Here is a 13,467-nt window from a genome sequence, read left to right on the forward strand (position 1 = left end):
TATAGATGGAATTCAATTTCATTGTGCTGTTTAACTGATGTTTCAAAGACTTTCACACATATCCTTCTAAAGAAATGGTGACCTAGGAGAGGATAAAGAACATCTCCTGGTAGAAATGCATTGTGTAGAGGGTAGAATAAAGTATTTAAGAGAAAAAGTTGTAAAATAATCAGCTAAAGGTCTTTAAAAGTAAAAGTAACACCTTGAAAGAAAGGATATGAATAGCACAGAAACAAATATGTACTGTAGCCATAGCCAACTTCAAGTGTTTATGTCTGAAACGACCTTGCATAGTTAATTCGTCACTTCTTGACTCTCCTCTATGTGCACATTACAATGATGTGTCTCACAGTCAGAAAACAGAACAAGACCTCACAGTGATCCAAAAAGTTAATTAGAAAAACTGTGCTAATTGTACTCAAATAAAAAATCTTGAATACTTGTCCAATCCTGCTTGTGTAACGAGAATAAAGAAAATGAAACAAGGGGGAAAAAGTCCCCGTCAGAGGACCAGACAAGAGGCTCAGCGTTTTCTTAAGTTGATTAATGGTGAGTTTAGTGACCCAAATGAACAATAAGTGAAGCAGATTCTGATTAAAGCTTTGTCAGAGTATGGGCTCTTTTAATCACCTTATTATGTATGCCTTCCACGCTGCTGAAATGCGTGCTTTGGATAACATTAAGTGGGAAGGACTCTCTTTTTTTAAGGTTTGACAGGTAGCAATTTATGCTTCATGCATGCCCCTTCAAACATGCCCTACACTCCTAAAATTTCAAAACCATGTCCAAGTGGGCTGGATGTGTGCACGAAAAACAGCCTAATCAGCCCTCACTGAAATAATTTGTCAGGGCAAGCTGATGTTTGAAGATGGCAGTTAATAAACGGGAACACTGACCGTAAGTAAGTTAGAGGACAGTTGATGTTATTTATGTTAAGTGGAGTTTTGCTGATCTGTACTCATAGTCACTTCAGTTAATGTTTCCACTATTGTCTCTGCATTGTGGAAACTTCCCTGTACATGGGGTGGTGATTTTAACCCAGAAACATGTATTATTATGGAAGAGTCTTCCTCCTGCCAGCACCCTCCATCCCACAAAACCAAGTATTTCAAGTTGTGATATTTCATCTGACACTCTCCTGTTGAGAGTCACATAACAGAAAGAGTAACAGGACCTGGACATTGACCAGAAAATGTCCGGTTTGTATATGCTGAAGGGGTTGTAGTCGTCAGGGCAGTTAGCTTACATTAATGCTATTATTCGTACAAAGAAGATGCATCGTCTCATCCATCAATGTTCATGGGCGGAGGTAACTTTGAAGATTTATTTTTTTAGCCTTAACACATCTACATAGTGAGCAGCAAGAGGAGCGTTTCATCTGGCATCTAGGAGTGTCACGCAAACACTATTTTCCTATCATGTGCCTCTCGAGGAGAGAGCAAGTGAAGCCAACACTGTGGTGACAAAGCACTGACAAAAGCTGTCAGGTTTTCAGGCTAATTAAAACCTCAGCTTCACTCTTTTCCCTGATCACTCCTCACAAAGACCCTTGAGTGGCATCAATGAGCACGCTCAGGCTTAAGTGAATGTTTACCTCCCCTAATGACTATCTGTCTCCGTGCTGAGTAAATGCAACTGCCTGGGTCCTCTCCCGTTACTCAGGTTACACACACTCACGCTGAGACGAGACCTCAGGCCGAGGTCTGTGTACCAGCTGTTTGTCGACACAAAACCATTTGCAGGTTGTTATTATTTTGCGGTGTGTAATGATTGCTGGACTGCAGGGCGGCTCAGTGGTGCACAGCGTTGCTTAACAACAATAACAAGAATGCCAGTTTTATTCCACATCTTTGCTCCATCTGCTCAGAGCTGCATGCCAGCTCTTTCTGCTTCTTTAAAAAATTCAAGTCAGGTGGAGGACACAGGAAGAACTGTATGTGAATGTGAAAGTCTCTTTATCTGTGTGTGCCCTGTGATGGAGAGATGACCTACTCAAGGTGTTTTCTTGCTTGCTGCACTATAGCATGCTGGGATAATCTCTCCAGCTTCAAAATTAAAGAAAGCAGGGTGCCTAAATTACCTTAATTGCCTTTTAGATCACATAAGTAGCAAAGCCACAGTTAAAAAAGTAACACATTACAATTAAAAGTCCTGTAGCTAAAAAACCCACAAAGAATAGACAGTGTGTTATCCTGAGTGACCCACAATAGCATCCCTTTGAATAGGCCCCCCTACCCGTGGAAGGAAAAACGTCTGTATACACAGTAATGTACCAAAGACATGGACAGCACAACAGTTCCCCCAAAGTGAAGCTAACTTTTAGAGCCGACCCAACAGCCAGAGGACTTCTCAACATGCCAAGCCCCGATATTTGGCCCCAGCTTAATATGTCAGCACCAATTGAGGTAATATTTTGGCTTAATTTCCTTTAATGGGAAGAGATTGAGGCATGCCGTCCATAATGATATACTGTCAATGCTATTTACCTGCAAAATAGATGTGGAACACTTGGGGAATGTTGATAAGTCGTCAGATTGACTAAGTTTAGACAATTCATACCTGGTTTGGTTTAGAAGAAAGACTGGTTGTGTTCAGCAGCAGGATGAGACTCCCACCCTGCGGGCCAGTGTTCTATCGCAGGTCCTTCATCCCATCCGCAATCAGACTGTTTAACACAAGCACTACAATGTCCCGTTAATCATCTTTTCTAATCTTCCATTCCACTACATGGCAGTTACTATGTGACCTGGCACATTCACAACTAACTATTTTATCCATCTGAATCGCACTGCTCTTCATACTTTGTATGTTTTTTAAATAGCCTGGTGCAATTTTATCCATGCAATAACTTACCTTACTATCTATTTATCAGAAAGAAGTGTACATAGTGTGTATACATCTGTAATAGTTTTTATTCTATTTCATTTTATTTTATTTTATTCTATTTTACCTTCATCATTATTATTATTATTATTATTATTATTATTATTATACATTTAATTATGTTAGTACATTGTTGTATTCCCCTGTCCTGTGCTGTAAAAAACAAATTTCCAATAAAGTATATCTTATCTTATCTTAAGATAAGTATGCTCTGTTCTTTGGTTACTTTTTGAGTCACATGTTTATGAAACCACTTAAAAGAAGTTAGCATTTACTATTGGTTACACAAACAACTCCAACAACCTTGGTATAAGTCTTTTTTTCTTTATGACCCATCGATTGTCCCCAATCACAACCTTTCACTGTTTATACTGTGTCACCTGACTTCCATAACTTCTATTGTCATCATATTCATAGCCAATGGAGATTGCTGCCTCTCTTTAAAAGTGTAATACAGTTGAAAATAAGCTGCTAAGGATCATAACTTAATGGCAAATAGTCTCCATGGAGCACATGGACTGAATCAAGACAGAAAAGGTGCACCTTGACAAACCAAAAGATGAGCTGAAAGAAGCTAAACACTCCAATACATAGACAAAAATCAACTGCAAAGTTTTATAATAACCCTCCCCGGGCTTCCCTTTCACATGACACACTGTCACTTGGACCATAGCTAATATTTATGCACCTAGTACAATTGTAGTTGCTATTGTTTGTAATATATGATCTAAAACTGCTAGAATTACTTCTTTTATTATTGCATCGTATCAAATATTAACATGATGAAACATAGTCTACAGTTCTGCTCAGCTTTATGGAGCCTTATACTGAGTTTATGGTGAGCCCTCAACCTCACCATTATGGTTCACTTTCACTGCTTTTATAATGTTTCTGGCAGCGGGCAGCTGTTTTCAGCCCTACAGTACACTGCAGAGGTAGACACAATTACTGAATACAGGGTAGGTGAATAAAATTGTAATACAAACTGCTTATTCCCCCTCATGATCACTGTAGAGAACAGAGGGAAAGCTATAAAATAGTTAATATTGGGCACAGGCAACACTCAAATTGTAGGTTGATGATTGCATGCATCTGATAAATTTGTACCTTCAACAGTTTGGTGCAATAAGAGTGCTATATCAAGGCAGCTTCATTGCACCTGGGGCTATTTGTGTCCAATAAAAACACAATTTCCTGCAGGTTTAAAATTATGTGTATGCTGTATGTGCTCTGTTAGCCTGTAAAACAACATTTGACGAAATATGAGTGAGTCATAACCCCAAGTAAAGTGTAGCGAGCACTGATTAAAAAAAATTCAAATTAAAAATAAATGAATCATTTTTTGCAGTTGCTGCATGCTTCTGTCAGTAATACTTCATAAATCCAATATTTCTTAATGGTTCAAAAATTCCCAAACCTCTGCAGGAAGATATCTGTTTGAATGGAAGTACAAAGGTTTTGCAATCTGTGGTGACAGTGGCCTCAAAGAGCACACTGATGTCTCCTTGTTATAGGTCATCTGCTCAGCCACTGTGGCCTACACATTTTCGGCACCTTTCTCAGTAATGAGCCCTTTGCAGTGACATTCTCTTTGATTTCTTTTTCCTTTCCTACTTGTGCAATGTTGGTTTACATCTGGTCTCATGTGGACATCCCCATATTTCATCAGTTGGCTATCAATCCCATTTCTGTAGAAAAAAATTAAAGGAGTACACAGACTGTAACAGTGAACACTTAAAAGTATCTACCACAACCACCACTACCACGCACTATCTCTCTCTCTCAAACACAAACACACACACAAGAATTGATGAATGATTTATTTCAAAATGTAAATACCAGCCACTGAGGCTTGCTTCTATTCTGCTCGTGTGGGTTGGGGGACTCTGAAACACAAAAAACAGTATTCTAAAAACGGCCTAAAATGCGATGCCAGTCCATGAAAGTAATGAGCTGTGACACTCTCTGCACTAAATATCATATTTTATTCAAAACTTTAGAAAAAAAAAAGTTTAACCTGTGCGTGCACACAAACTTTAGATGGGCAGCCACAATCCAACTTGAAAAATCCAGAAAGAACACTATGGACAAAGAGTGTCTGTTCCCATTAGAGTCGTCCTTCACAAGTCACCATGGCTGCCAGCAGGGTCAGCAGAAAAGCCACCCAATCCCGAGACACGATGATGAAACCGTGACAAATCAACTCATTCTTTCACTCTAAAATCTGCAAGTTGCTCTGCCACGGGATTTCAGCTTCTCTTTGAGTTTGGGAACCAGCGAATCTCGCGACTCAATGGTGTTCATTTCTCTAATCCAATCCCTGTATAAAACGCTCCCTTTGAACGTCTACAGAAAAGCTGAAAAGCAGCACATATCCCCTCCCTGCGTTCGACTGCTCTCCGCGCTCTCTGATCCACGCTCGGTGTCCTAACACACAAGCTCCTCGGATAGAGAGGGGAGGGATAGAGCAGATCTAATTAAGTTTGCTGATGGTGAAAGTGATGATTATTCTGCAGGAAGAAAAGAGAGGGAGGAAGAGGGCAGAGGAGATAACGAGAATAACTGCAGGGGGGCTGAATGCACCCACTCCTACTCCTCATGATCGTCATTATCATCTCCACCACAACCATCATTAAACTCATTATTCAAAGAATTTAAACTTTTTAGGATCCATTTACACAAAACTCAAAACCATTTAAATAATTTATTGCTATGTAGTTTGAGTCTTCTTCTAGTGGAGCCTAGGAATGACAAGTTATTACAACTAATCCAATTTTACAACTATTTATCCAGCTCTTAATCTGTTTTTTTTTTCTGGATTTTTTGTATTCAAAGCATAATTTGGTTGATAATGACGGCATAATTTGCCTAGAGTATGAATTGATACTCGTGTATGATATTGATTGTTGATTTTTTTTTCTATTTTTGTATGTAGTATCTTGAATAGATGAGCACATGAACCCACTTTCTGGAGTAAAACATGCCTGTAAATGTGTAAGCAGTCATCTTATTAAAGTCGACAGGTCCTGCTTTCTATCCTGGTCTGTTTCCTCTTTTATAACATCATGCTTTTAATCTTTTTCACAATTTCTAAAAGGAGTCATCTGACTCCAGCACATCAGTATCCTCCGACCATTCCTCATTCAGCCACCCCCCTCTCATACTCTCTCTCTCTCTCTCTCTCTCTCTCTCTCTCTCTCTCTCTCTCTCTTCAGTTCTTCGTCTCAGCCAACCGGGAGTGTGCTCGCTGCTGGAATAAATTAAATTGCGGCGGTATGGTACAGGAGAGAGAGTGAGAGCGAGAGGGTGAGGGAGGGGAGAGAGTAGTGCGAATGCCATTCACACATTTCCATGCGCTGGGAGTCCGGGCACTGTCGGCAGCCCTCCGTGCGCTCTGCATGCGCCCAGAGCGCGTCACTCCAATAAAGAGCAGAAATGAGTTAGAGGACAGAAGACACAACAAAGCGTCCACATGCGGGAACGTATCTGGGTCCCAACGCTTCTTTGCAATAAATGTAATGCCAGTGTTCTGAATTCATTTGCCCACCTGGAAGCTTTGACCCTGTGCGCTCTTGAAGCATCGCGTCCTCTGTGACTTACTCCGCTGGATTGGACCAATACAGTTTCTCCTCAGCGTTGTTTGGAAGCTCTCCGGTGGAAATATGCACATTTGAAAAGAGCAGAGTCAAGGAGAGGAGCGCGCTCTGAGGAGGTTGGATGTCATCTTCTGTTTCGCTCAACTTGCTCGGCCCCTAATTGCACGTCTGTTTGCATTTGTGGCGATAATCTTCAGCAAAGTCCTTTTTCCAATGCCGCCCTGTGTGCGCGCCGTGCCGAGCCAAACTTCACGGTCCTATCAAGGGATTTTGCGGAGACTATTTCAGACCAGCCACGGACCAGAATACTCACAGAATAAGGTAAAATTCAACTATCATAGCAAAACAGTGACACTTTTTCATACTTAGACTCGTCTCAAATGTTCGTTTTCTAACAATAAAATGATTTGAATTCTACATTTAAGAGTATTTTGTTTCTTTAACAATGTACATTAAACGCACAGTAGGTATTTTAGCCGTTACTCAAAAGAGTGACTGCCGTCATTCTTGACCCAATAATTATGCACTAATGTAGCTCTCAGTTCATCTTTATCCATCTCACGCCCAAACATAATTTCAACCTCATTCTTCAACTAGTCTCTCCTTCCTCCTTCCTCCAGGACTCAGGAGTGCGAGGAGAATGAAGAGTCACCGGGGCAGGGGGAAGCAGCATGAGTGGCCCGTGCATCTCCATTAGACTGACGGCCCTCATGTTTTTATGGAAGTGGTTAACATTAAGCCTGCTCCAGAGCTGGGTGTCAGAAGGGGCTTGGGCAGCGGACCCTGTGGGGGCCGGCTTCAGTGGCTCCGCCGGGCCCCTGGGCTGGCTCCTATCGGACAAGGGTCCCTTTCACCACTCCCAGGAGTTTGTTGATTTCACAGAGCGCTACCAGCAAGGATTCACCACCAAGTACAAGATATACAGGTGAGGGGGCAGCGGGATCAGGGATGGGTCTACTGTCTGCATGTCTGAGATGCATGTGAGGGAGGTTATTGAAGCCAAAATGGACACAATACACACAGCCTGAGATTGTGAAGCCTGATTTTGATAATGTTGACTTTCATGGCCTTGTTTGGAGCAAAAGTAGTATTTTTTGCAGATCTACCAAATAGTAAAGGCGAGAAATGACACAGTACTTTTCTTCATATGAGGAAAGAGAATAAAGTATGCAGATTTAGTAGGTGGCAAACTGTGGGATGAGGCACTGAGACGATTACTTACTTAGAGGAGTTTTGCATACAAATCAAAGCCCTCCATGTGTTCTGTACAGAAGCAAGCTTCTATGGGTGCGACTGCCTGCTTCCTTTTTTTGTGAGAAGCAGAGACATATGGTTTGAGTATGATACAAACCTTCTGAATGCTTCGTATCAGTGGGAACTCAAAGTGGAGATACTGCAGGAGGGCTTGGGCAAAGCAGCAGGACGTAACAGATATCTGACTGAGCTTGTTGATGTGTGACAGTGGGTAGACAGGAAGGCTTTGGTACTGTGTAGTGTGATGTATAGTGGGTGTGTGCAGAGAGTCGGCAGAGTGAGCTTGCATTGATAACATTTTTTTTAACTTTTTTTTTTATAAATGGGGAGGGTAAAAAAAAAAAGGAAATGAGTATTTCCGAATGAAATCACACAGCATGAATCCACAGGATATTCGATAACTGTCAGTCACATGCACGGCTTGAAATAATGTACAACATGGAGGGCTTCAAAGAAGGACTTTAAAAAAAAAATCAATGAATTAACAATTCTAATCCAACTGAAGAGAAAGGAGGATGATTTTATCATGTCTTACAATCACTACTGAACATAACCTTTATTTTAAATTAGTTTAATAATATTATAGTGAAGTTATTACAGTGATAACAGCTTTAACAGTATCTTATAACTATGGGCACTGCTAATCAAAGTGTTCATGCTTGAAAACGATTAGGATAAAGTATAACTTATCTAGTCCTTTGTGTCTTAAACAATTTATATACACTTAAAGTTTATAGATATCATTATTTTATAAACAATTATATCCATTTGAGTCAATAGCAAAGAGAAAATGTGTTGTCTCAACCTTTCCTAATTTTTTTTCCATTTGAATGTTTTTTTTGTTTTTTTTTTCATTTTGTAAAATTCTCGACCAAAATAAGGCATAACTCCTGCACACTATCTTGCAAAAAAAAAAGCATGTATTAATTTTTAGCAATGTTTTAGTCCCAGACCTTCCTCAGGCACTTTGTGAGAAAGGGCAGAACATCTTTAAAAGGGTGTGGCTGCAAGCATGCAACTAATTACCATCGTAGTAACAGGTGTTAGTGCAGTGCTTAACCAGAATAATGTTTGTGCATTGAGTTCCACTTAAAGACTCTTCTCCAAATCCACCCAACAGACTATAAAACCCTTCTTCTTCTTTGTTATACGAGCACAGAGTTACTTCAGGTTAAGCCTCCTATCCAAATTATAGGGCTATAAATGCAAGAAACTTTTTGGTGTAACAGCTGCTGACTTAACTGTACCTCACAGGCTTTCTTCGTTTGACTCTGTTTTATGTAAGTGTGGGTGTGTTTTTGTGCAGGAATTTCCTCCTGAGTCTGACTCTCTACAGGATTGGAACGCCTCTGATACATTTGAATAAACTCTGAAGCTCAGAGATGATAAAACACTTTAAGGCGGAGGTTCGGTATCTGTAAGGCAGCATGACCCACACATGTTGCAAATGGATCGGGGTATCTTCAAGGTCCACCAGAGGTTAGGACATTTTTCACATTAAGTGAAACCTTGAAGAAGTAGACCTGGAATACATTTCCGTAGCGAGAACAGCCAGAAATCCCATGCTAGATTTCTGATTTCATGAAAGTTTTCAGATTTCCCAGCCAACAGCAAAAAGCCTCACCACAGGATATTGTACGTCACCGTGACTGGCTATGCATACATCTTAGTGTGTGTTTGTGTGTGCGTGTGTTGCTGCCAGGTAAGTGTTTTGATACTCGCTGATGAGAGCGATGCTTTCGGAGCGTCCCCGGCCCTGCAGTGGAGGGCCTGATGCCAGCTGAACACAGGTTTGAGTGACACTGGCATTTAGCAGCTGACAGGGGTGACAATGCCAGGCAAAGATAGAGAATGTAACGCTGCCGGCTTCCCCGCATCCATCACTTCCTCCCTCACTGCCTCTCTGCTCTCGGCCTCTTCTCTCTGTCTCTCAAGATGTCTCCATACCTCCCTTCTTTCCTTCTCGTGTCCATCTTCCTTCCTAAGCCTGGGCAAGAAAATCTAACAGATATTTGCTCACACACAGTTTTGCATTACTAACTAAAATTCACAAGGGCATTGTCTGATGACTTCCATTTCAAAAACCCAAACCCATTTTAGCATTCTTTAACCTACAGCATGACTTCTTTTGACCTCCATCAGCAAATATCCAGAAATGCAAACTTGACAAGTCTATAACCCTCCTTTCCCCTTGAGCTGCAGTGGCCTTTTCAGTTCCCTCCAACGAATAGAAATAAGCAGACTATTTGGAACAAAAAATCCAATCAAGAGTGGAGCAAAACATCAAGTTTCACAATGTCTAAAAGTGGAATTATCCTTCTGTCTTTCCATTTGCTTTCCGTGTCTTGAAAAACAAGTCTTTTCAGACTCTAAATATGTTGCACTCAGAGCTCTGTCATCCACCACTGAGCAGTCGAGGATGCCAGTTAGCTGAGAACTGAAGAGATCACAAGTGCCTTCAAAATGCAATGGGCTGCAGTTTCTCTTTTTTGTTCCAAAACAGACTCATGAATTTTGAAAGGCGGAGAAAGTAATCTTTGAGTCTTTGGTATTGATCAGCAACAGTCTTCTGCTTCTAGCAGGCACATTGCAGTCCTTTATGGGTCAGTAAAAGTCTTGTTATTGCCACTTGAATCATCACTCTAATGCGTTTAACTCCTAAATCTGTGTTCCCAACCAAGACTGGCCTCTAGTAGAACTAGACAGAGCCAAGATGTTCTCAGTTTGGACAGTTTTCATCAATACTTGTTCAGATTTCTGGTTCTCTTAGCAGTGCTTCAAGACATTCACAGACTGACATGGAGGAATGGCAATGAGTAATTACTTTTAATTAACCACCAGGTTAAAAGAAAATTAAATACAATCCAACCTCTGCCTTTATCTCTGCGTGCATCTCACATTCTCTTTTTTTTCTCCCCCTCACTACCCCCCTCCCCCTCTCACTCCCTCATCGAATGATCTCAAACCAATTGCTCTCCCTCGCTCATAAATATTCTCCAGAGCTCAGTTGGCCTTTCCCGTCAGGGAGCAGGAGAGAGGGAGTCACGGATGAGGGGGAGGACCAGAGGAGTTCAGAGGAGGGGAAATAAGAGAAACCAGGGCTTTATCCCCCCCTGCTGGTCGCTCATTGCTCCAGAACAGCTTGTAGCAACAGAACAAATTTCAGAAATAAAATTTAAAAAACAGAAAAAGATGTAGTGTTATTCAGAGCTATGAAGTGTGTAAATGTAACACTTCCCAAGCCCTCATCTTCTATGTGCACTGCTTTTAAAGGACAGATTAACCAGCCTAGAGAATTACACTATTGCAATGTAAAAAAAATTTTTTTTAAATTGCAAATCCTCCGAATGAAAGAGGTTTCTGCCGCTCAAGGTCTGATCAGATGCAATAATGGGAATGATGAACTCAGCAGATTCAAAAGCAGTAAAAAAAAAAAAAAAAAAAACAGTCATGGTGGCACTTAGCAATATTACTTCTTCTGTGATTGCTGGAAAAATATGACTGTTATGTCAGGCTTGATGGTGAATTAACAACACATTCATTTTTTCTCTTGTTGTGTCAGGGCTCAACATTCTGGTAAGTGCTTTGTGGCTTCAGTTTGAAAACCAGACCAATATAGTTGTATTTTTTCTTCATTCACCAGATATTTCCTGCAAAAGACACAAATATAGCATTCAACATTATTCCTCTGCGTGTCTTATTCACGTTGACAGCGTGACTTCAAAGAAGGAATATTTGTGTTTAGTTGCTGCTGCGCAAACGGGTGAAGCAATGAACAAAAGCATGTTTCATTTAATAATTTAAAAGCTTGTGGTGTTTTGAAACCATGGCTGTGATTGTGAGAGGCTCCTTCTCTCATGTAGTCGTGCAGTTCTCACAGACAGAAGCATATTAGTCAAAATGTCAGCTCCTCCTTTCTTCTTCTTCATGGGCCATAACTTTTCCATCACGCCTCATCTCCTGTGTTTTCTCCTCTCTCTTCTCTCCTGACAGCCCACCGGCTATTACATTGACTCCATTTGATGTAAGGGGTTGCCTCATGTAATTATAGTGTGTTTAGTGTTTCAATTATATGCAAACATGTTTGTGGATGATTGTAGAATGCAGAGGCATGATATTACAGTACCTGTGCTGCAGCGTATAATCGTGTCATTTGGATAGGTAGGGATGGATCCTGATGTGCTTTATCTGTCTCGTGTGTATGGTTTTGTGATATTGTGTTTTCACAGTAAGGAGAGATTATAAAATGGAATATAAATGGACATGGAGTGTATGAAGCAATGAAGAGAAGAGCATTAAGGAAGATAATATCAAAATGCACTGCAGTGAGCGCAATACTATGGTGAACTGTATGTGTATTTCAGTTTTACTTTTTGGCATGTTTGTCTTCACTGAATATTGACAGTTGATGTTTAGACTGAGTTCTTGTGATGTGCTGATGACGTTTTTTTTCTGGGGCAGACAATTATCGAAAATACAGTGATAAAAATATTTAGGGCGTGTGAGATCATTAAAATTGTAAATGTCTGCGTTGTTGCCGGGCGCAACTGTAATGTTTAAAAGTTACGGTGAAACACTTTGGGGAGACCAATGTGTCATTCCCGCTGTGCTTCTTCTATGTAACCTACTGTGTACAAATTACGAATCCTAATTCGCATAATCACCTGTTCACTACAAAAAATCTCACCTACATCCAACTCCAGCTACCAGCTCAATACATAAACAAGTTGTCTCAAAAAATGTATTTAAAAATAATGTATTTGCCATGGATTCTCATGGTTTAAGTGACTTCGTAGTGATCTGTAGCTTAGAGATGCTCTCACCAGCTCTGCTGCAGGACAGGATCTCGCCACACTCGCCACACTCATCCCTGTCTCAGGTAGTTGGAGTCCAGTAGCTCTAGGCTAATCCAAGCACAGTAAAGGCTGATTTATACTTCTGCGTTGAATCAACGGCGTAGGCTATGCCGGGGTTCCGCGTAGCTCTCGTACCTACGCAGAGGCCCACGCACAAAGATGACGTGCACCTCCTCCAAAATGTAACTATGCGTCGATTCGACGCAGACCGCAAGCCCTGTGACTGGTCCGCTGGACGGCATTGTATTTCCCGCATTTATATCACTTCCGGGATCCCAAACATCGGCCGCACATCCACTGTGTATTTCATCTCCTCCTCTCTATTCTTCATGTAATCATGTCTGTATGATAAACAGCAACATGTATCAGCTGTAGATTAACATAACACGCTCTGAATCACTGTAGAAAAGTAAACAGAGATCGTAGCAGGGCGGGAAGCAGGCAACCGGCTATCAGAGAGACCACACTGCCCTCAAGCGTTTCGGCTGAGAATTGCTGCGCGTCATGGACACAACAACGCACGAGTATGTGGAGCTCATGTCTGCGTCAGTCCCTGCTGCGTAGGGGAGACGCAGAAGTATAAATCAATACCAACCTGAGGCAGGAACTTGCGTTTATTTTATTTTACGACGTGGGTGACCAGGTTGTCCTTGGTGCTGCTTCTGCTATTGGGAATTAATTACCCTTGTGGTGGGGTTTTGACCAATCAGAATCAGGTATTTAACACAGCTGATAAATAATAAGAGTTAATGTTTTTTAAAAAAAAGGAGTTCTGGCTAGCCTAGCTCTTTCCTGGTAAGCAGCTAAATTCACAATATGTCTGCTTTTAGATGAAAAATGAAACTGCCTTATTGATTCCTAAATAATAACTGTTATAT

General features: G+C 41.0%; 1 protein-coding gene across 4 annotated transcripts in view; it reads left to right on the forward strand.

Annotated features, from left to right (window-relative positions):
• Positions 1 to 13,467, forward strand: part of LOC117831101 (BMP/retinoic acid-inducible neural-specific protein 3-like) — a 135,190-nt gene that overhangs the window by 65,022 nt on the left and 56,701 nt on the right. The window contains exons 1-2 of one of the 4 annotated variants that reach the window (XM_034709610.1): positions 6,102 to 6,800; positions 7,100 to 7,404. The exons of 2 other annotated variants lie outside the window; for them this stretch is intronic. In XM_034709610.1, the coding sequence (XP_034565501.1) occupies positions 7,151 to 7,404 (254 nt within the window). In that variant the 5' untranslated portion in view covers positions 6,102 to 6,800; positions 7,100 to 7,150. Of the gene's footprint in view, positions 1 to 6,101; positions 6,801 to 7,099; positions 7,405 to 13,467 lie in introns of those variants that run through there. One more of the 4 variants, XM_034709619.1, reaches the window with a different exon arrangement.

The sequence above is a fragment of the Notolabrus celidotus genome, chromosome 2 (assembly GCF_009762535.1).
Source record: "Notolabrus celidotus isolate fNotCel1 chromosome 2, fNotCel1.pri, whole genome shotgun sequence".
NCBI lineage: Eukaryota > Metazoa > Chordata > Actinopteri > Labriformes > Labridae > Notolabrus > Notolabrus celidotus.